General features: G+C 44.8%; 1 protein-coding gene across 10 annotated transcripts in view; it reads right to left on the reverse strand.

The window, feature by feature from the left end:
* Nucleotides 1–333: 333 nt before the first annotated feature.
* Znf644 (zinc finger protein 644) overlaps nt 334–24,281 on the reverse strand; it is a 70,900-nt gene continuing 46,952 nt past the window's right edge. For 8 of the 10 annotated variants that reach the window (XM_060381086.1, XM_021637878.2, XM_021637877.2 and 5 more), the window contains 4 exons: nt 18,475–21,482; nt 17,702–18,304; nt 3,114–3,216; nt 334–1,989 (listed from right to left, as the gene is read on the reverse strand). In XM_060381086.1, the coding sequence (XP_060237069.1) occupies nt 1,797–1,989; nt 3,114–3,216; nt 17,702–18,304; nt 18,475–21,451 (3,876 nt within the window). In that variant the 5' untranslated portion in view covers nt 21,452–21,482 and the 3' untranslated portion in view covers nt 334–1,796. The remainder of the gene's footprint in view (nt 1,990–3,113; nt 3,217–17,701; nt 18,305–18,474; nt 21,483–24,281) is intronic. The other 2 variants (XM_021637880.2, XM_060381087.1) reach the window with 2 other exon arrangements.

The following is a 24,281-nucleotide window of genomic DNA, read 5'->3' on the forward strand; positions in this document are numbered from 1 at the left end:
AATGACCAATGTACTATTTCTAGAAAACAAAAGCAACTTGGGGAGCTGGAGAGCTGGCTCAGAGGTTAAGAGAGTTGCCTGTTCTTCCAGAGGTCCTGAGTTCAATTCCCAGCACCCACATGGTGGCTCACAGCCATCTATAGTGATATCTGGTGCCCTCTCCTGGCATGAAGGTGTACATGCAGACAGAACATTAAATATATTTATATATATATATATATATATATATATTTCAAAAGTAACTTGGTGAATATAAACAATCCAAACAAATGAAACAACCTCATGCACTATTTTCCACAATAAAAAGTAAGAAATGCTTCATGTTAGAGGCACTGTAATTCTTGAACTGTTTTTATTTAGTGATTTCTGATAGGGAGATATACCATAGGAAAGTAATTTCACCAGCAGTGAGGTATGTATACACTCTACCAAAATACTCCTTCGTTTACCTGTTTTTCACTTTATTTACAAGGGAAGAAGTATCAATGCATATCCTTGATTCCACTACGTTAGCAACTACAAGGAATGATGTGGAACGGGGCCTGCACACAAACCGCTGTTTGTGAAGGGTGCTAGCTTTGGATTAAAGGAACTAAGCCGTTACAGGAGACTGTTTAAAGGAGTTGTCACAATTTATCATGACCCAAGACACCTGCACCGTATTTTCCATTCCTCACAGCACATTTATTTCAGTAATTCCGTTATGTCGGTTCTTAGCATGAGCATAGTGTTACACAATTTTCATACATATAATCACATCCAAAACAAGTTCTAAAGTTGAAAGTGTAAACATTCTCATCATATGTAGAAGTATCTTGAGCATTAGTATCTTGCTAACTGATCAAATTTGGAAGATGATATAAACGAGAAAGCCTATTCTAAACTGTGTAGTGAGTCTTGTTTAGTAAGTACATGTCTACAACGTTAAATAGAGACAACCCTGTCCTGTAAGCATGTCAAACTGTACGTAAAACGTTACAAAGAAACAAATCTGTTAACAAAAGTATGTCTTGCAATAAAGAACATTAGATTTTTAAAATCTATTATGATACAAAAATGGAAAGGGCTAGCATCTTTGCTGACAAAGCAGGAGGTAGCACGGGCGCACCGCTTCATTGTCTGAGAAATGCAACTGGAGTAAAGAAAACTTCCTTACCACAAATAATTTCCAGGACTATGTACATATTTCTTTTAGAAATACTTGTTTAAACAAATCTCCCTCCAACTTTTTAGTATAAAAAAAACCGTTCCATGTGGTTTTAAAAAAACACTTACACATCTAGATAGAATAGTACTCTGCCCTATTTGGGTAAACAGTCTCAAACTATGAAGTACATGATATTTAATGCCCTAAGTTGAGTAAATTTAGTTAGCAGTTCCTGGTATTATACAAAACACTAAATACATACCAACAAAATATAGTATCTTATTTTCTATGCAAGTGAGGGAAACCAGAGCCTTGATTGTGTAACACTGCAGAACGTCACCTTCAGCACGTGTGTCCGTGAGGACCCTTATGCAGCATTTCCCAAGTGGCTCTCGGGTGTGAGACCTTTAGCTGAGTCAACTCAGCCAACAACTTAGTGACCCTTAAGAACACTCTTCCACCCTATATAAAATATAGGCTACTTACTGTCTTATTCTCACGTCACTGGGATTCACATTCCCCCATTTTTTCCTACTTCGGTTATTTATAAATGGATACTTTCATGTGGCTTACAAAAAAAAAAAAAAAAAAGACAAAGAATTTTAAATTTACATCCAATTAAACTTGCTATTTAAAAGAACTCCTTGTTCTATGACGCTGCTTCTGCCATTAGCAAAGAAAAAGAAGTTTCTGTGATAGAGGCCGGCTTTTTAAGTAGTGAGGTGACTTCCACCATGCCAGCTCCAGTCCGTGGAAGATTAGCGTTTACAATGTGTCGTTGCAAGTGCTTAATCCAGTCCTCCTGAACAGACAGTGGTCCCCGAAAGACTAGGCCACAAAACCTGTAAGAAAAGAAGATGACAACAGTTCTCTCACTACAACGAAGGTCACATAAAGCCCACAGGGTGGGAAACGAGCCTCACAGTCACTGTGGGGAACACTGGCCTAAGCAGCGACAGCAGGAGCTCTCAACTGTGGCGGTGAGCCTGCTGGGGCTCACACAAGCCTTTCCTCGGAGTCCCTAAGGCCATCCTGCACATCAGACATTCACATTACAATGTGCAACAGCAGCGGGTTACAGCAGCAAGTAGCCACAGAAATAACTTTATGGTTGGGGCTGACCACAGCATGAGGCACTGTATTAAAGGGTCCTAGCACCAGGAAGGTTGAGAACTGCTGGTTAAAATTAAGTTGGACCAATTAATTTACACCTTTATTAACAGAGTTAGTAAATGCCAATAATCTCTGTGAAAGCTGGAATATTATTTAAGTTAAAATTAATAAGCTTCTAAAAACCAATCTACGTGCATGGTGGGTACTTTGTCTGCCTGTATGTCTGCACACCATGTGCGGGCCTGGTGTCCTTGGAGAGCAGACAAAGGTGTAGGATGCCGAGCCTGGACTCACAGATGGCTGCACGCTGTCATGTGGGCACTGGGAGTCAAGCCCGGGCCTCTGGAATAACAGCCAGTGCCCCCAGCTGCTCAGCCGTCTCCCCTGCCCTACTAAGGACTTTTAGAACACCTAAACTCACTCACAAGGGTCCTTCCAAAGTGTAGCTCTTGAAAAGCCCTCCTCCAACTCCACAGTACAGCGTGTTCATGCGTGTAACTGTGAGGGTGCCTGCAGGCAGGTGTGTTATGGTCGAAAAGGAAACGTGAAACTATGTTCTTACTACACAGGAACTTAAAAGACAGCAGAAATAAAGCAAATGAATCCAGTACATAAAGCGCATGAGTTCATACAGCACTTCTAAAGAGTACAGGGTAAAATAGCATTTGGCTAAGGTACAAACCTAATTTTACTAGTTGTTAAAGCAAACTAATTATATGATGAATTAAGATTCTATGCCTGTCTCTGAAAAGTCATTTATACCCTTACTGTTGCGAGGGCACAAAACAAAAACGCCACCTACTGTGTCTCACAGGACACGTAGGAGAGAGGCCCCTGGCAGCAGAGCGCATACCTGCAGCGAAGGATGTACACCTCGTCAGCACCATGAGGTAACGTGAGCATTTTCTTCTTGCTTCCAGATCTTGACCGTGATTTCTTTTGCTTACAATCTAAGGCTAAAAAAGGAAGAGAAAAACTTAAAATTCCTCGAGTGTGTGCAGCACACCCACCTAACAGAGAGGCGGCCTCACAGCAGAGGAGCCTGGCCCGCGCCTGCTCTCGGGCATGCACTAACCTCAGTGCCTCTCACAGGGCATCTCATCTGCGCACGCCTGTTCTGTGCAGGTCTCACACCCGGGGAAAACCCAGAAAATGTGGCTAAAGAACTGGGAGCTCAGTTGGTCAATAATTACAATAATGAGAATCTTTACTTTTGATCACCAGTATTTGTAAACATCTTATTTCCAGGAAAATCACAGCCTTTTAATGTTATTTAATTAAATTTGCATTTGGTTACTACTCTGTTAAGTAAATCTAGCAAACTGAGCAACAGAATATCAACAATGTAATACAAAGCTCAATGAAAAATCAATTTCTGCTGAAATTCAAGACCAAATATAGCTGTTTTCGTTTTTCAACCCAACCTGTATTACATACAATCATGCGAACATGAGTTTTATTAGAAAATAACTAAACTTTTATTGTCTAAGTTCACAGATGGGTGTCTGATGGCAGCTAGTCTCTACAGCTTTTCACACTGTACACTCTCCACTAGTTCAATTTTTAACTGTGACTTAAAAAAGAAAAGTGTTTTTTTTTTAAGGGTAAACCAAATATTTTAGTACTGGTTTTGACATCTTTGCATTACTTTTCCCTTTGATTATTTATTCCAGAAGTGTGTGTCAATGAAAGCAGAGGTCTTTACTGGCTGACCCAGCAGATGGGACGCACGCGCTACAGGTCCTGGATCCTATGGACAAAGGGATGACAGTAACCTTGGTGCTGCTGGTCAAGGAGCAGGAAGAGAAGAAAGCTCATCCCTAGGGATCCAAGTGGAGGATCCAAAGGTAACACAAGAATCACTCAAATGGCTTCTCTCCTCCACGAAATCCCCTGAGTAAGAGAAGAGGGACATTCTGCTCAGTGAACCTGTGATGTAGGCTGTTCCACGGCCAACTCCAAAGGAGCAGGCGCCGCTACCACTCGACCAGAGACCACAGCTCTGCCGGCAGGTGAGTGGCAAAGAGTGAGATGCACACTGCCAACCAAATACCGCAGGGACAGTAGAAGCTGGTTTCCAGCCTCATGTCTATTTACAAGTAAAATCTAAGGCTCCTGGGGTTTTTCTAATTATTGAAACAAGAAACCAGCAAGCAAAGAACGACTAGAAGTCAGGCATTGAAGAACAGCTAATTCAAAGACAAATAACCCAGCTCTGGAAAGTTCTTCTAAGGCTGTCATTAGTTACCTCAGTCCGTAAACAGCAGAGACTCAGCAAATGCTTCTGGAGCAAAATCAAAGCAAAAACCTAAGGACGGTGTGTGAACGGGAGGCAATTCTACTGATGGGATGTGGGCCACGCCTTCCCTATGCCGCAGCAGTTTAGACGCACTGCCGCAGCCACACCCACTACATTCAGGTGCTCAACACATCTGCTATGGAGAGGCCAAACACCACCTCCTTTGTTTCCATAGCCAAATTCTGGTGAACAATTCAGAATTTAAGTGACTTCTCTGAGTGATAAGGTACACCCTCTACCCATGAGGTAGCACACATAATGTCTGCTCTGGGATGGAGGACCCAGCAAGGGTCAGCATTAGTTCACAGGCACAATTTTTCTTTGAAGGGCTTACTGGTTGTCAAACTTGCCACAATACATTAAAAAAAAAAAAAATCATGTAGAATGTAAAGTACATTATGGTAGAATATGAATAGAATGCATTTCCAACCCTTCGGAAGGATCTTCTCAGAATTCCGCTGTCAGCAAATGGAAAGATAATGGGAAGAAAGGAGGTCAAGGGATGTGTCATCAGCCACCAAAGTCAGTTACACAGACACTGTGACACATGAAATATGCAACTGGACAGCCTGCATTTGTAAGACCAGGGTATTTACATGAACAAGGAAGAACAATGTTTCCTGAATTCTGATGCTGTACAGAAAACTGCTTATAAGCGGTTTTATAAGTGATCATACTTAAAACTGTAAATAGAGCCGTCAAAGCTCCAACATTAATATTTGAAGTGTCGTGACATCAGAAAGAAGGGCAACTGTCATTGTGCAGGTGTTAAGTTCTAGTAATTAGGCTTCCAGGACAGGCTACAGAAGTGCTTGCACTGAGAATGCTTATACGCGTACTCCTAAAATCAAGGTATTTCACTCTCAGGCTCCTGGTAATAAATACAATCTGAGATGTCTAAATGTCTTAGCCGCTCCATTATTTGAAACTCCCGTGGTTCGCAAAACATTGTTTAGTAAGTGAAGTGAGTACACCGAACAAGAAGTCTGTTTAATAGTGGCACCTCCCTCCCCGCAACGCTGTCCACACATTTAGAAAAGTCTGTAAACCCCAGTAACAGAAACATGTACACAAGGAAGACAGTCACGTGCACCGGCTACATCAAGACAAAGGACCCAAGTGTTCCACGGGATACAGAGCCATGAACAAACACGGCAGTCCCAGAAGCCTTCCGGACCAGCCAAGCCTCAACATTTTAGGTCTAACGCGTGTCTTCGTGTTGGGCGTGTGTTGGCCTCAGGAGCCCTGGTTTCCCGTCTGTAACCAGGCTGCTGCTGTGGGACAGAAACAGGCCGAGGGTCGCCGGCCCTCCCGTGCCTGCGTAGCTTGCAGCACATGTACAGGAAACCGGTCATCCAAAGCACTGGTCACAGCCTTTGAGGTCAGCTGTGTTCACAGAAGGCCTCCCCGCCACTCCTGGCCGAGACTGTGACTGGAGCTGCAATCACACACAGGCTTGACCAAGTCACCTGGGTTCACTAAATACGGAAGAAACTCAGAAAGACTCCACTGTGTTGTGCTATGAAACAGAGTCCAAGACGGCAGACAAGTGACAACAAGCCACATCCCAGGGTGAGCCGTCTTCTGAACAATCATTTCCATTTACACACAGAAGAAAAACAGGTTATTTTCAGCACTGATTAATTCCACACAAATTTTTCGCTGTCCATTGTGCTGTGATCGCTGTCCATTGTCGATAGTGACCACTTCGAAGAAAGTTTGTTTTCTTCACTGTACAGATGACTTGAGAGGACGAGGACTTATCAGGTGCTGCCCGAAGGTTCGACGGTTGGGCACTACACTGTGACTGAGGGAAAATGCACCACTAACACTTTCAATCGCTCCTTCACCCCTGCCCGGTGATTTAAGGGCTCTACTTCATCTGCTTCTTCTTTGGCTGACTGGCATAAATCTGTGTGTCCTACGTGTTCTGGTGTGTTGACTGCTGCTGGGTGAGGAGGTCACAGAAGCGCACTTGGTTCACAGTCGCAGAGGCTGGGGTGTCTCTGACTGTGGCACCACCATCTGCTGAGGACCTTCTTGCTTGGGTGTGTGCACAGAAAGCCGGGAGGACATTCGACAAACTCATTACTTCTATCAGCCCTGCTGTAACTAGTCCGTTTCCACAATAACAGCATCCATCCCTTCATGAGGACGGAGCCCCAAACTCTAATCATCCCTTGAGAATCTTTAAAACAAACTTAATTATGTACACACACACTGAAACAAATCCAAGTCTGTACAGTGGTTAAATTCCTATCTTGGCAATTAAACTGGGTTTTATTGGGACATTCAAACTACACTTCACCTGTCCTTCTACTCTCTTCCTCAACACAGCAGACACATCTGTCTGTGACCAGCTCAAGAGGCACATGGGGGAGACTCAAGCCGTGACTCTCCGGAGACACCAGACCAGCGCTCAACTTGCAAACACAGCACAAGACAAACACTCATCACAGGGCACGAGCAACGAGGAGAGCTGCCGCACACACGTCCACCGCAGTAAGAAGAGTATGTAAGAACGACCTTTCCCATGTGCGGCTCCTCCCCACAGACCTGGGCTCTCAGGGGTCTGACTCCCCAGCGCTGCACTGTGTGTTTTGGGGTGTCTCTGCAGCCGCTGGGTCCTGGCCCGTGTCTACTGGCGGCTCCCCTGTCCCAGGAGGACATGCTCCTGTAGTCTTCTCTCCTGGGGCTTGAGACCGAATCTTTCAGAGCAGCGGGCCTGGCAAGCACACAGGCCACTGAGGCGGGAGCCGCCACGGGCCGGAGGTGCCAACGACACCTAACACTCTCTTGACACGTGCAGCCATTTTCTCCTGAACACACTTCCTTCCTCTGCACGAGGCTGTGCTTCCCTGTAGCCCTACCCGGCCCAGTCAGGCAGTGGCTGGCTCCTGGCCCTCGAGGCGGACACTCGGCCAGCACTCTGCTCCCGGAATTCTGGGCCCCAGAAGCCTCACCCTGTGCTCTGTGCACCAAGTCCTGCTGCCACACACACTTTGGCCCGGTTCTTCACACTATAACCAGGGTGACCTCTACACTCAGTTTCCACACCTTGGCTTCTCACTTTTGTCTGAGACTTCACAGAATGGCCTTCTCTGTCCACATGTCTACCAGTACTCCAGTCCCAAACACCCGAGGATGGCTGCTTTCTTCCAGCCCTCATCAGAATCACTCAGCGCTCAGCACCAAGCAGCATCTTCGTGGCACACGCTCCTAAATCTTCCAGCCTCCACGGGTCACGCCATGCTAAAGGGGTCTTCACATTTCTAGGCACCTACGACAACAGTCTACTTCTCGGCAACCATTTAAACCTCTAAATAAGAACGTTCCTAACTCGGAGGGTGGGCCGTCCCCACTAAGAGCTGGTGAGCACCCCTCCTGTGATGAACACTGTCCTTCCACAGCTGACCCGGTCCCTCCCAACACAGGCCTGCATGGCTCAGCTTCGCCGGCGCAGGAGCTTCTTGCGGCTCCTGCCTCTGCGGCTACAACACAGGACTGGGTTACGGTGGCCACATGGCACGTCAGACAGAGCACCTCTGAGGGAGAGAGCCACGTCAGAGAGAGGGAAGAGAGGTATGGCACAGCCCTTCGGTGAGGAAGAAAATGCCTCTCCCATGCAGTTAGTGTGTTCAAGCAAAAGCAGCTATGAGTTTCCTTGGAAAGGAATTAAGTCATCAAAAGCAGGTAAACCACCATTCTAGTGCCATTAAAAAGCTGGTGGTGCAGGTGGCAGCAGCAGCTGCGACGTGGAAGATGTCCCAATGTATGCTCAAGTGTGAGTCTGACAAACTCCACTTTCATTGCTGCCAGTAATTCTCCAGGGTTCTTAAGACTCAAGCAAATAAATGACTTCAAATAAGCATTTTCTTTTTTTCCATTTCAACGGAAAGAGAACTAGGTTATGGGAGTAGTTATTTTTAAAGAAGCATGTCAGCTGGTATAAGAAGAATCAAGGGAAGGTGAGGGGCTTTTATTTAAAAACTAACCTATTCTTGCATATAAGCTTTCTGTCTGCAGAGTGCACAGGACTAGCTTTACGGATATACAGTTGCACAGGGCTCCAAACTTGGGTTTAATGCTCTGCTCCTGAAGTCCAGAAACGGTTAGTGATTTTCAAACAAAGGCTGCCATAGAATCATTTTGCTGTACAAATGTATCCAGTGCCGTGTCCTGAGTACCTAGTACCACAATGGGGAAAGGTGTGTCAGGAGCAGCTTGCAAGTGAAGCTATTAAAAGAAAACAATGGAAGGCCTCCTCTACTTCGCCAGCATGGATTCCCACACACTGCTCCAGCACCACAACCATCCTTCCGTATTGTCAGAGCAAACAGTGGGCGAAGATCTCAAAAGCAATTTCCTTCTTTCCAGGAACTAAGCATAGAGACAACTAGTACAGTGTCATCTTGTTTGTTTGTTTGTCTGTCTTTTCTGACAGGGTTTCTTCTCTGTGTAGCCCTGGTTGTCCTGGAACTTGCTCTGTTGACCAGGCTGTCCTCAAACTCACAGAGATCTGCCTGCCTCTGCCTCCTGAGTGCTGGGATCACAGGTGTGCCACCACCTTTTTCCTCGATACTTTCACTCTGAGAGTAGGTATTTTTCTTTGGTACCCTAAGGTGCTCACAACAGTTTTACCGCTTTCCACTTTCAGTGACTATACAATAGTCACTGGCCCCAAATCAAAACAATCAAGGGCAAATGTACCTAAAAATATTTTACTATTTCACCTGGAAGAGGATGACATGAAAAGGATTTGGAAAGTAGCCTTTTATTTACACTTTAAAGTGTATGTGGGAGAAGGAAAAAAAGAAAAACAACACATAATTTATAGATGCTCCCACTGTTTCAAAATACAAATATAGCCAGATATATGAGGGTAACTGGACAGAAATTATAACAACAGGACAATAAATATATTACTTCTCTGTGTTAACAAGGAAAAAGAGTTAAAATTTTCTTTCTAAGGTGAGCTGGGGTTATATGCTGTTTTATTCAGCAAAGCGAGTATTTGCCAAGAAGAGCAATTACTTTTCTTAGACTGAGGCACATACAAAACACAGAACACACATTAAAGAAAGAATAAAGAATCTGTTTGAGTTGCCTGTTAAAGAAGAATTACTCAAGCATTTTAACCAAATTCCTGCCCTCTATACGCTTCTGTATTTCTGAGATGCCGCCATATTAGGAAAAATTAAACAAATGCTCATTTAGAAAGTCAAATTAGCTTTCATATAGTCACACTCAACTTCAATACCACAGATAATCTAAATCCACACACTTATGGTCTGCGTGCATTTGATTTGGCTTTTAGTCATTTTTAGACTTTACTTACTCTAACAAAGTTCAAAGCAGATATGGTGTTCACCAGGTATTTCCTTTTGGAACCATCTTCCAGGTATGGCTGTGTGTGTGTGTGTGTGTCAGAGAAAGAGACAGAGACATAGACACATACACATAACATTGAATAATACTATTATTCCTTAACCTCTACATAAAACAAAGAAATAGTAAATTCTTCTTTTGCACTTCTAAATAACTGAGAAATGACGTTTCCAACCAGCCATCTTTGTGCCCTCACCGCGCAAGAGGCAGTCAGTACTATCTTAGGGTTTCTGTTGCTGGACCACAGCACATTGGGGAGGAAAGGTTTTCTTTAACCTCCCGCCTTCTACCTCTCAGGTCCTTGCTGAGGGAATGGGGGGCAGGAGCTCAGGGTGGGGACTTGGAGCCAGGAACTGAGGCAGAAGCCCCAGATGAATGCTGCTTGCTGCTGGCTCTTCACGGCGTGGTTAGCCTGTTTCCCTACACTACCTAGGACCACGGGGCCAAGGTAGCACTGCCATAATGGCCTGAGGCCCACATCAACCATGAATCAAAAACTGCCTCGCAGGCCAACCCAGTGCAAGCATTTTCTCCCCTGAGGTCCCAGCTCGTCAAAGAGCGCCAGCCTACTGAAACCAACAAAAACCAAGCAGGGCACTACCCACAGCCAACTACAGCAAAACTCCTCAATCAGTTCTGGCCAGCAATGTATTTCGTAACTGTACCTTATAGACCATAACCAGCACTCAACAATCCATGCTACACGATAACTCACAGCACAGTAAAAACTACAACACGTGAGACCAAATCCGAGAATATGAGCAAGTAACAAAAGCAGCAGAGTTACTAGACCATGCTGGACTGGTGGAAAACAGAAGTAAACAAAGGACATGCCTCTTCTCCTGCCTCTTGCTCTTGCAATCCTAACCAGCGTGGCCCCCACCTGTTTACTTTTCTTCCACACTGTCGCCACTTCATACTGATTGTCAGTTTTCTTAATGACTCACAGCTTACAACTACTCTTAATGTCTTGTGGCTCTTAAAATAAATTTCTCCTTTTCCTAACCAAATCTTTTATTTAAAAAAAATAGTTTTCAAAGTGTCTCATAAATCCTTTTAAGAAGGACTGAAATGGGATTTTTGAGGCCAGCATGCTGGGGCACACCTTTAGTCCCAGCACTCAGGAGACAGAGGCAGGCAGATCTCTGAGTTACAATGTGTCCAGGAGAGCAAGAACTACACAGAAGAGACACTGTGCGCGCACACACACAGATTTTCCTTCATTACAAATCCAGTTCCCACACTTAATTAGCTTCCTGTGTCTTCTACTTGACTTATTGCACCCATCTAACTTAATTCTTTACCTCCTGCCTCCCAATATTTTAAATAAACATTTACTTTCCCCACATTACTCTTTTTTCAAGCATGGTTCCATTCCAACCAGCTATCACTGAGGCTCAAAGAAAATGACATATTCTGGGACGGGGAGCTACTTTTTGGTACACGTTTTTAGCATAAACACACACACACACAGAGGCATCTAAATTCCAGCATTTAGAGAGCCAATGGGAACAGCACAAAGCGCAAACAAACACCATCTGTGAGAGGCTCCAGTCCTGGCCTGAGCTCACGGCACTCTCCTCCCTCCCGAGTCTACACTCACAGCTCAGCCATGGCACTTGCCCATCTGTCTTAATGTCACAGTTGTGTTTACATGTGTTTCTGCTATTCGGAAACTCCGGTCTGCCTGTCGCACTCCGCAACAATGCTTGGACCACAGCAGGAGCTGAAGGAATGCCTCCTGAATTAGTGAGTCATCTGCCAATCACGTTCCAGTGCAGTGGGCAAGGAGCCTGCATCTTCCCTGGCATAACAAAACAATTACTGGTTCCCTTCACAGGTTATTCTAACAGGGCAGAAGGTTACATTTACCCATCTGTTTCACAAGGCAAAAATAACATCAACATGGTTGGGGGGAAAAAAATCAAGTTTGACACCGAAGAACTAACCTCAGACGTGTTCTCAACCAGCGTGACTCACTGTCTTGCCAAGTCTGAATAAATGACACATTCATTACTGCCCCGTGTATTCTTGGTTCTCACACTGAGCAGTGTAGAGACACACTACAGCTGAGATATGGACCCCGTCCCTGCGGAGAGCCTTTGAGAACAAGCTGGAACACGCCGCGTGGTCCTGTTCTGTGTCGGCAAAGCAAGACAAACTCGTGCCCCTCAATCCTGGCTCTGCTCACCAGCTGGCCTCAGCACGCAGGCACTGAACTCCACGGGACAGATGTGCGGCCCTAAGCCGTGCACCCATCTTGAGCAGCTAACTTCGAGGGTTACTGTAGCCCTTCCTTAAACTCTGATTCATTTCAAGGCCAATCTAGTCGAGAGGAATGATCAAGGCTTTGAGTTAAAGTTGCTCTAACTAGTTTTGAGATCAACAATTGCTGCTTCTACGCTATCAGACTGACTCACAGCCTTCAGCATTAGAGAATAGCAGACATGTATGAATGCACAAATCATGTGACACGGATGAGAACCTTGTGCAATGTCTCAGCAGAGAGCATCCCGTGGCATTTCTATAGCACAGGAGTGGTTCTTCTGGTTTGTGGGCCCACTCAGCACCTGGCTAGTTCATTAGCATGTGCAGGCGTCTTATACCATTAAAGCTGAAAATAGAAAAAAATAAAAAATAAAAAAAAAAAACCCATCTATTTAGTAAGATCCACCCCACAATTATGCTTTGGAAGCAGATGCTATGAGAGAGAAAGAATCCTTGAAAAGCAGCCTATGGTATTCGTGGGGCCGACCAAGGGGCTGTGCCACCAACTTTTAACACCTGTTCTCATGTCCTCAGCTATGGCGGCTGGTCATTTTAGAGAACCGGTGTGTATTTCTCTTACATTGTTGTGGAAACATGCTCTTCCCAGAGACAAGTAAGATCCTTCCCCAAAGTACTTTCGGAATAGAAAATATTTTCCCCATTAATTTTAAATAAGTAACTAGAAATTCCCATTTACGTTAGTATCTCGCTTTAAAAAGTTGATAGATAAAATGAGCAGGTCGCTGCTGCCACAGCAGTTAGGGTTTCTAAGGTACCCACCATCACTGGCTCTGGTCTGCAGCAGTCCAGAAAGAGAGGAACTTCGGACAGTGTATTCAAATGCGGGCAGCAGGTTTTTAGTGGGGAGTAAACTCACTCACTGGTTCAGGATAAGCATTACTTTTTCATGACAGGAATAAAACAAAAACACTAGAGTGTTTCAGATGAATAAAGGAATGGGAATAGCATGCAGGTATAAACCTGAAGATGTTAAAATAAAGAGCCAGCATGTTCCAGCATGTTCCTCATCACTGCATTGCTATCTTAGGACTTAGAGGACATCTTTAGTCTCTGGCCGCACTGGCCTGCACACGCGATGCCGGAGCTGACAGCTTCTGGAAAAGCTTATTAAAAGTTCCATCCTACCACACGTTTCTGCAGGTTTCCCAGTCTAGAGAGAGTCTACGCTCGTGTGCACTCCCCTGTTGGCGCGTGTGTGGAGGGCAGAGGCTGACGCTGGCGTGCTTTCTAACCTGCCTCTTCATCGCAGCACTTGCTTGTTTCCAGATGTCCCTCCTCTCACGGAACCTGAAGCAGTTCCAAGAGCACACAGCGTGGCCAGCAGTTCCGACTTTCCCCACTGCGGCTGCAGCAAGTGTCACCACGCCTGGCTTATTCACATGCACACCAGAATCCAACCTCTGGTCCTTGCCTATGTAGAAAGCACTCTAACCAACCAGCCACCTTCAAAGCCCCTTCTGAAGCTTTTTCTTCAAGACTGAGACCACACAGTAAAAATCTTCATGAACAAAGGCTAACCTAGGAATAAAAACACCAGAGTCTTACAGAGGTTTCATTCCTGCCAGTTTCTATTTTTCACTGTTTCAATTTTGTGATGTGCTTGTATGAAGGTATGAGTATCCATCTCTGTGTATGCATGCATGCATGCTTCCATTTTTTTTCAAAGTTAAGCTTGTTCCTCACATGAACTGATGAATATCTCACAATAATGCAGTACTCTCTAGGGCCTCTGTGACACAGACCCTAGGAAAGGAATGGGCACGCAAAGCTCACAGATAACAGGGTTCTCTATCTGGGAAACAAAAATACAGCTGAATAAAAAACTTTTAGTTGGCACGAGAAAGCAGGAAAGGTAATTTTAAGTTGGACAGATTATTTCAGACTGCCTAAGGAAGTGGGCATCAGTCATGGAAAACATCAACTTAGACTTTCTTCATGTTTGTGTTTCCCCCTCTTTATGCCTCAAGCTGACACATGACTTGATTTTTCAGCACTTCTGATGTGACGCTTGGTATTTAACTTCAATATTCTTTTTGTTCCTTGATGGTCTACACTTCATACACTTCATCCAGTTCACTTTATAGTCCTTTTCTTTCTAATAATGAAGGGTTTGGGGTTTTGTTGTTGTTCTTTTAATGAAAGGTGATATCAGTTACCAGTGCCTTAAACTATGATTGCATTTTAAAAAATTTTCAAATGAGACAAAGTATTTTTAAAATGGACCAATCGTCAAGTGGAGAAACACCTCGTCCATTAACTATCAGAATAAGTTGCTCAGTGTTCTGTGAACTACTTTTTACCAGCCCTCCAAAGTCTAAAGAAGGCCTAGTCAATTTCCTGGGTCCTTGCTGTTTCTAATTAGACTCATTTATTTACTTTCACCAAAATGTTCCCTACTTTAAACCCACTTTCACTTTAGAATTATCCAACAGAGATCCAAGAAAACATTTCTCATACATAGTAGAGAACAGTGAGCAGGGAAAAGGCAAGGTCACAAGCTGGTTTCAAAACTCCAGCTTTGCTGTGCAGCAACGCTCTGAGTACCATGTCCTTACACAACAGGGGAGAAGCCTGGACCTGCATTTCTCAAGGCTGTCCCTAAGCATTATGCTTGTGAAGAGCAGAGGGCAGCCATCACAACAAGGCTCTTACTTGCACTCCCTCCCATCTTCAGTGTCCATAACTGCATGCCTTACATAGCACAGATGTATGAAAATTGAAACCTCACAGTCAGAGCTGTCTATCAGTGAACTAAACTGTTTCTTTCTTATTAAGCAGTGGTCCCTGTCATTGGTATGCCAAGCCCAGAATAAGCGAAGAAGCAGAAGGAAGACAGGGGTGTGACTGCAGTGCTTCTTGCGCAGCAAGCACACAGCAGGTGTGGGTTGTCCTCCAAGAGGACAAGGCAAGGCAAACAACTCCGAGAAGGCAGAAGGCAACGACTTCAAAAGAGCAAGAGAAAGAAAAACATTAGAAAGGATTTTATTGGAAAAAAAGATTTGTGCAGTTCTATTTAGAAAAAAAAAAAGTGTATTTTAAGATTCGAGAGAAAAGGAATTTGCTTAAGTAGGCAGCTTAAAAGAGTACAAATGAAAGAGCGCGGCATTCTGAAAGGTATAAGAAGCATAAAATGAGTAAGCTGATAAATGCTCACAAAAAGGCAGAACAAAGAGATAATCTGCAGAGCTGGATGAGCCAACCAAAAATCACACAGAACTGTGTGTGTTAGCAGTCATGGGTGCAACCAGGTGTGCTAATCTGAAAGGTGGGTTAGGGGCCTTCAGATAAAAACCTACAGAGTTGTCACAAGGGTTCAGATTCACATTTCAGAGTTAATCTACATACTTGAAATGTTATCGTGAGTTCCTTTTCTAACAAAGCACCTTTTTCAGATGTAGCACTACTATAATCTTTTTCATGCTTATTAACCAAATCTACTCACAGAAAAGTAAACTCAAAAACTAAAAATTCTATGATTTTTAAGAGAATGGAACAGAGACTCAAAAGTTCATCTCAAATGGGCTATCTTCCCCAAAACCAAATCAGTACGAGGCAGATGCAAATATCTCTTGAAATCCTACCTGACAGTTCACAAGCTGCTGAACTTTAATGTGCATTCAACTGCTGCTTCCAGCAGGAACTATGGGCATCGCGCCTTAGTGGCACCGGGCTAACAAGTGAGGGCCGGCCGCTGTGCCGCACACTGCGAGTCCAAGGCCTGGCACTCATATTTTGTGCACAGGCACAGGAGCGTTCACAGCACTTGTAAAGGCACTGCAAGGCACACCTGTCCTAAGCTTTACAGGCATGCCTAGCATTCAAAAGAAAATTATAACCCAGGTCTCACTTCCCAGAGGGAAATGGTTTTAGTGAAACGTGTGGAAAAGCACCACAATCAGGATGGTCTCAAGATGCTTCCTGAGTTAGCTTTGCTAACTTGCGGACAGAGAGCTAACTCCAAGTAGCTGGCACTGAGTATTCGGAGCCCACACTATCATCCCTTTCTGTGAAGGGATGATAGAAATCTTCTTCACAGAAGATCTCTGTGCTACGCAGATAGTTTCTTAGACCTACTAAAATTCAATCTTGTGATGTGAGTAGCAGGCTTCTGTTGGGAAGGTTCAAAGCTTACAGCATTACCAATAAAAAGAATTAGAAAGTCTGGTTGACAAAGTGGTAATTAAAGTGTTTTACCCACAAAACCGTAAAAGGCTCGATTCTAAATTAGGCTTTCTGATGAAGGGTGGAGAAGAGGTGGTAAAACACACCACTCAACAGCTGTCAGACACAACATTTTACTCAGGGCACTTTATCTTCACTACTCGGAATGCGCAATCAATAATGAAAGTTAATGATTTCAAGTTTTTCACTAGAATCTTTGCGCTAAATAAATGATCAACAAGCCAATACCTTCACAGGAAAGAAAACCTGTCAATAGGTGTCGTCAGCAAGCATTATGATGGCCACAAGGAATACCACACCACGGTCAACAGAGCCAACACGACCTCTGAACTTTATCCTTATAGAAACAAATACCACTAGCCTTGAGAGACCCTTTACACTGGAGAGAGCACCCTACCCTCCAGAATCCTAAATCAGAGAACACTTTTATCAGACGATTAACATTCCCCTAAATCAAATTTGTAATACAAATACTTGAGATATTCAGTTCTTGCCAAGAAGCAAATCAGAATTGCAGAAACCTGAGTCTTTACTAACCAACTGGTCAGTTTCTATTAGCTGAGATACACTCAACACAGGCTCATACACGCAAACCTTCAACACTCTTAACCTCAAAACAAAGAAACCAACAAACCCACAACACCCTTCTAGTGCTTGAGTGTAAAGCAAACCTAAGCACACCAAAATGGAGTCTGGTTATTTACCCACCGTGTCCTCTCCCAACGCAGCTAAAACCCCTTCAATGGGAAGAAGCCCGGCCTGCCAGCAGTAGGCAAAGCGCCTGCTCTGCAGCAGGATAACACAGCCAAGTACTTACTACGGTGCTCTGCAGTCACGCCATCCCATAACACAACCAGGCTTCAGAGGGTTAGCGGCACCACACAACAAGGCACCAGTCCCTCGGCCTAAAGACGCTGTTGTGCCCTGCCCTGCCCTGCCTCGCCTTGCGGGGACACAGCAGCTCCATTCTGATGAACCCCGAGGGAGAGCTAGCTGGGGTCCCGCCTTTCCACAGTTCAGTGCTGCTAACCATCAGCCTCCCGTACCACAGCAATGCCATTTCAGGTGGCTTGGTGTAGGGCGTGTGTGTGTGTGTGTGTGTGTGTGTGTGTGTGCGCGTGGGAGAAAGCGCAGTGCTGCTGGGCATCCCCTGGGCCGCTGCAGCAGAGCAACCAACCAATGTGCTCCGCAGGGCAGCAGTGTCAGCTCAGCAAGCGCAGCAGAGGCTCCGCCTCCGGCAGCACACCTCAGCTGTGTTTAAAGACTCACAAGTGTCCTCTTACCTGAGTGCATAGTCAAGTCCATTTTTTGTGGCTGATACATCAATGGACTGTCTTCGCCTAACGGAAGAACACATTTCTGAACAAACCTCTTTCTTGCTGTCTGGTTATGGCTCTTCTGAGAGATGGCAGAGTTCCTGTCTTCCCCCAGCCTTTTACTCTTCAGAAGTTCTATCAGTGTGAGGGACTGGCTCTTCTTCCCAGCGGGCAGCTCGGCCTTGGTCTCCTCGCACTCATTTAGGAAAGCCAGCCCTTCCTCCTCTGAGGCCGACACCGAGAGCGCCTCTGTCTTCAGGCCATTCCGGTAGTCATCCAGAGGAAAGCCATTGTGAGACAGGAAGTCGTCTCCCGGCGCCAGCTTCTGAGCTACAAACGGTCTGGGGATAATGCGGCGGCTGCTCAGCGCCTTGAGGATCTTCTCGTACTTCTCCTCGTTCTGCATCATCTCGTTCAGAACACAGATTGGAGACTTATGAGCATCCCACTTAGTTTTCCCAAGTCTTTTCAGATGGCCTCTGACATGATTTGATAACCCAATCTTTGTGTCAAACCAACCACCACAGAGCTGACAAGTATGTTCGGAAGTAGTTTCAGACTTCTCTATAGCTAAAAAAAGATTTGTAAGAGTAGTATCAGACTCTTTTTCAAATCACCATAAATGAATAAACTCAGAAAAAGAAAAATCTGTGATTCTAAGAAGGAGCAGATTCAAACACAAACTTCACCTCCTCTGACTCTGAACAGGTCAGGCCCCAGGCAGCTGCACGTGAACTTACCTTTCCTAACCCGCTTCACAGGCGTCCCTGTGCCAGTTCTTCTGAAATGCTGCATCTTGTCACTTGTGGCTATCTGTTCTGGGGATACAACATGGCGGGCTTCGTAGCTTAGCCCCGCTCTGTGGAGATGCCCACGGACGTGATTGGACAGCCCGACGCCTGTCTCAAAGGTTGCTGGGCAATAAGGACATGACTTCTTCTCCAGAGACAGATCGGTCCAGTGAAAAACGGAGCCGTGTTTCGAAAGAGGCGTTTCTGCGCCTTCCAGATGCTGAGCGTCGTGTATGTCGTGTAAGAAACTGTTGGTGCCACCGTCTTCATAATACTCGAAGTAAAAGCCGTCATTCTGATCATAACTAAGGGTGGCACCGTCTCCAGGGCCCTGGCTCTCCATCTTGCTTTTGAACAGGGGCAGCAAGTTCACGTGTTCCTGGCTCAGGTCGGCGTAGGCGTCCTCCTCCATGGCCTGTGCGGTGTACTCCCCCAGCTCCACATTCTCCCAGGAACTGTCGTCCTCTGTCTCGTAGCTGTCCTTCTTATCAGCACCGTGGAGCTTTTGCAAAACGACAACGGTCATTTTGTGCAGGAAGTCGGGGTAGCTGTCCAGGTCCTCTCCTGAAGAGCGCTCCTTCTTTGAGGCCTTAGCTGCTCTTCTTCCGGGCACACGCTTGTGTTCTTTCATATTTTCTGGCCTTTCGGGGTCTGGGTTATGAAGGTCTGAAATAAAATTATTATGAGAATTACTTGACGATGAAAACAGACGTAAAGAGCTTAATGAATCACCCTCTTTTTGGAAAGGAAGTGGGTCTGATTCACCTGATCTTTTGATCACCCTATAGTTCTCATCCTTGTGTCTATAGAAGTGGCTGCTATTGGCCTTGGCATTGCATTTTTCTTTTGCTGCCTGATGGAAATACTTTGGTTTTTGGTCAGTGCTGCTTTTAACCATGACGTTCTTGGGAGGGGAGCTGTTTTGATGGCACGTACTGACAGCAGACTGGGCGATGCTCTTCCGGGCCTTCTGCACTCTGTGTGGCCTCTTAGGGACTTTTGAGAAGTGGCCTGACTGTGCACTCACCCCAAGGGGTCGCTTAACGTCTTGCTTTAGAGCGGAGTTCTTTGGAAATGTGGTTGCTGGTTGTTTGACCACTGGCTTAGCGCCGTCGGGATCCGAAGCTTCCTCGGGGACGTCGCCTTTTCTTTTGTCAAGTCCAAGAGGATTGCCAAAGGGGTCAACGCATGCGGGGGAATGCAAGTACTGCACGTGCTTCTTCAGGGCGCTTCTGGTCGACGCGCTGAACGGGCACAGCTTGCACAGGTGGGCGGCCGGCTTTCGGGCTGCCGGGACGGGCTCCTTGGCGGAGGCCTTCTTCTGCGCCTTCCTGTGGGCCGCGTCCGACATGACCACGGCGCACTTCACCGCGGCCCCGTGCGCCACGGCGCGATGGCCCTCCAGCTCGTTCTCCGTCACGGCCATGAAGTTGCACTCTTCGCAGCAGTAGTACCTTTTGTCCTTCTCGTGCGTTTTGGCATGCTGCACGAAGGTCTTGGGGCAGTTGGTGCCGAACACGCACTGCGGGCACTGCAGGCGCGCGCTGCGGCCCTCGTCCTGCAGCTCCCGGAGCTCGCGGATCTCCTCCATCAGCTTCTGCCGGCGCTCCTGGTGGATGATCATGTGCTTGAGCAGCGAATTGCGGTCGCGGAACGTCCGCCCGCACTCCCTGCAGGCGTACGGCCTGGGGACGTTGAGGTGGCGGAAGTGGCTGTTCCCGTCCAGGTGGTACATCATGTGCCTGTGCAGGTGCTTCTTCTCCCGGAAGTTCACGTTGCACTTTGTGCAGGGGTAGAAGGACGGCTCCTCCGGACTGAAGGCGGCAGGTGACTCAGAGTCACTCTCTTCACATTTCTTTTTGAAGGTACTGGAAATAAAAGTGCGAGTATCAACTGGGGAGCCCTCGTCTCCACGCTTGTCGGAGCCGTAAACCAGACGCTGGAAAGTGTCCACAGACTCCCCGTCTTCATCCGCCGCTTCGGGCTTCACCTTCGATAGTGTGTATTTCTGTGAGTCTGCGGCTTGTCCCTCCGAGTTCTGCCCTAGAAAGTCCACTTCTACCATTTTTGACTTACTGGGTATACGATTACAATCGCGAAAACAGTCCTCTGTATAGCGTGTTATTTTGCTTACATCCATTTTTCGCTTTCTCTTTTTTTCTAGACCTGCTACTTTAGAGTGAACTGGGGGTGTATCCACGGTTTCTTCATTACTCATAAGAAACTGAATGAACTCTTTTTGGGGATCCCAGTTTGCATCATTTTCTGACCTAAATTCATCTGTACCTGAGGAAATTCCTGCTAATGTATTGACACAACCATCTTCCACCAATATGTCTTCATTGCCCTCACCCACCTCTACTTGGTTTAGTAAAGTGCTCTCTGCCTTCACACCACTCCCTCCTGAATTCTGAACATCACAACCAGCTAAAGCAGAGGTAGGTAATTTAATGGAATGGGTTGGAGTCTTAGCACGTGCTACATCTGATACCAAGAACAGGACTTGGTGTGGACTTGCTTTTTGTGGCGTAGACTCTAGCTGCAGGTCGGCTGCTGCCTGAGCCGAACAAGACTCTGTGGCCGGCTGGTCCACGGGCTGTCCAGTGCTTAATGAAACACTACCTTCATTCACACTGGAAGTCTTTGTTAAGGAGGAGCGTGAAACTGGTCCATTAACAACAGCTCCTGCAGCCATGGTAAAGTTTTCACTAGAAACAGCAGGAGAGCCGGAAGGTATAAACAAAGCAGACTGGCCCCCAGTTAAGGCTTTTTCTGAGGCGTCCTCTGACAGTTCTTCAGACAGAGTCAGTGAGCTGTCTCTTTGTAATGACGTCTGACACTCTTTTGGTTTATGGACCCCACTGCTGTCGTCTGGGAGTTCTTCTTTAGCACCAGTAAGATCGGTGTTTATCTTCAATTCATCCATATTGTTGGCAAGATCATTTAACACATTTAGTCTAGAAAATGGAAAACAAATATTCAGATTTGCATGAAAGAAATGCTATTGGAACGTATGGAAAGTTGGCTTAATTTTCTATTCTTTATATTGGAGATATTAATAATTTTCAAGGAATTATTAAACACTTTAGAAATATTTTTAAAGCAAATAGTGCTTCCTGTGCTTTCTTTACACACACACACAGACCACCTAGAGAAATGCAGCATACATCCGCAGACAATATGAATGAATGCATTATACATTGAAAAGTTTAAAATATCATGCATAAATTTATAATAAAAAGAATTCTCTGGCTTGAATAGATTTACTAAGGACAGTTCTCTATGTACAGTAGAAGAACAGGGATTATCAAATACTATAAAACAAAACAATTTTATCACCTGAAAGCTCACATCTGGAGGAAGACTAACAAAAAACTATACAGTAAACAAGTTGGGCCAAATATATATTTGCAATCAACATCACTGGCTTACTTAGGTATAAAATAGTAATTTTTACCATGAATTATTTAGAACTGTTTTGCTCAAGATAGTGTTCTGTCAAAGCTCTACCAACTATAAACGTGCTTTATTCATGAGGTTCCAGTTATTCTTTATTCGAGTTATTCTTAGTTATAAGTCACTAATGTTAAAATTAATGAAGTTTTAAGCTAAAATTTCATACTCTGAGATCATTTTATAATCTAACAGTAGTGCAGAGGCCTGAAACTTTTCTACACTGAGATGTCATAAATAGTGTATTTCACTCACAGTGTGGATGAACACGTCAAGTGCTCTGACCGTGTACTGAACTGTTACAGGGAGCCTCCCACGCAGCTGTGAGGGCGGGCTTCCACATGGCTCCTCAAGAAGTGGGCACACCCTACAAGAGCTGGTCCTTAACTCTCAGGGCAGGGCACGACTTGGCTGCCATCAGGTTTCGCAGAACCACATGGTAAAGGCTCTGGGCAGTGTTCATTAAATAAAGGACTAAGGGTTGGATATGTAAGAACAATTGCAAAACCAAAATCGAGAGAAAAACCTATGAAATCTGGACAGTCCATTCAAACACAAGCCCCACCACAGTCTGCACTCTTGAGTTGGCAACTATGCCACTGCCTAAACAGTACTGGCCAACCGCACGGCCGTCAGCACGGCTCATTCCTGCTCCACACACACACACTTCCTGAACACTTGCTATGTGCCAGGCACAGCTGCAGTATTTAGACACAGTAGTAAACAGAACAGACTTGGTTTCTGCTCTTCAGTTAAGAGCAAACCTTTCACATCGTCTTGGCAGTATTTTACACCTGTACAGTGAACAATACTATTTTAAGACAGCAAGGCTCTAAAGTTCAACTCAGAAATTAAGATATTTTAAGTAAATTTCACTTGGAGTATAAATTTCATGCTTAATAAAACATTAACTCTAGCACAAGAATAAAAGATTTGTAATAACTATGTCACTTCAAAACTTAGAAAAATACATTATTATTTCAACAAAATGTTTAATAAATGTATCAAAGATTACTAACAAGTTATAATAAAGACATTTCTATGGCATTATTTATACCAATCATTCCTTCCCTCACACATTTTAGAATTCTGCTTTGAAACTGGCAAACTTCCACAGTAATAAAAATAGACTTCCAATAAGATCATACTCAACAACATCACCCCAAAATGGTGCTAATGCAGCACCCAGCAGGCGTCTACATCACAAACACAGAAGTTAAAGATGGGCAGCTCATAAGCACGCGTGAGGGAAGTGCATAATGTCAAAAGCAAAGTGGGGTTGATGCTGTCCTGTGACCAGTCCTGGTTAGGAGAAAAGTAAAAATGCCTCATTGTTAACAACCTCAGAAATCTGTGATGAATGATAGTTTCTTAACTAGCCTGAAAGACACTTTCTTTTTCTATTTATTATAATCAGAGGTAGTCAAATATATGCTCAGTCAATTTGAAGCCTGTATTAGCTTTTCTCAACAGGAAGCAGCGTTGCTAACGAAGTGGTAAATTCAGCGTTAATGAGTGGCTTCACTGTTACCACCTCAGAGGTAAAGCCTTCCATGTTCTGTGCTCTCCCCATCTGTTCTGGTGTTAGGGGTTGAAGGAGGGAACAGACGCCTTCCATTTCAAGCAGCTTCATCGGTCCCCCTCAACAGCAGGGTGACAAACGATGAGAATGCCATGTCGATTTGGAGGCAGCATTCTTATTACCAGAGCAGCTTAATAAGATCTCCTAACTTCACACTCTGAACATACCAAGTCATTTCTCTCAAAACATTAAAAATACATGTGCACAACATATTTGATCTACAAAACATAGCTAGTTTTTTTTAAAAAAAAAAAAAAAAAAAAAAAGGAAAACTAAATTACACTGTTAAAACATAAAACCAGGTCTTTACCCGTCAGTTTTTCTTCACGTCTACATAATGAAATATGGCTTGACTATCCACAAATTCACAACCATCTCTACTCAAGAGAAATTACTTTTTAGTTAAGTGGCAAGGCTTTCTTAGACCTGGAAAATGACAATTTATTTCACCAACTAGAAAACCTGCCGTAAGAAATGGATTCTGCAATCAGTGTTTAGGAACAGCTAAAATTTTTCTGGGTTTAATTTTCCTATGCTATTCTGACTATAAAATGCTTCAAGTGTTTTACATAATCCTTAGGCACAGTGGAAACAATGCATCATCACCCTCTGAGGCACTGAATGAAGGATCTATAGTCCTGACATCTACTGCCTTGGACTGAAGGAGGATTGTGCTCATCCAGGAAAGAAAGCATTTGACTCATAATAATTTTACACCTTC

The sequence above is a fragment of the Meriones unguiculatus genome, chromosome 3 (genome assembly GCF_030254825.1).
Source record: "Meriones unguiculatus strain TT.TT164.6M chromosome 3, Bangor_MerUng_6.1, whole genome shotgun sequence".
NCBI lineage: Eukaryota > Metazoa > Chordata > Mammalia > Rodentia > Muridae > Meriones > Meriones unguiculatus.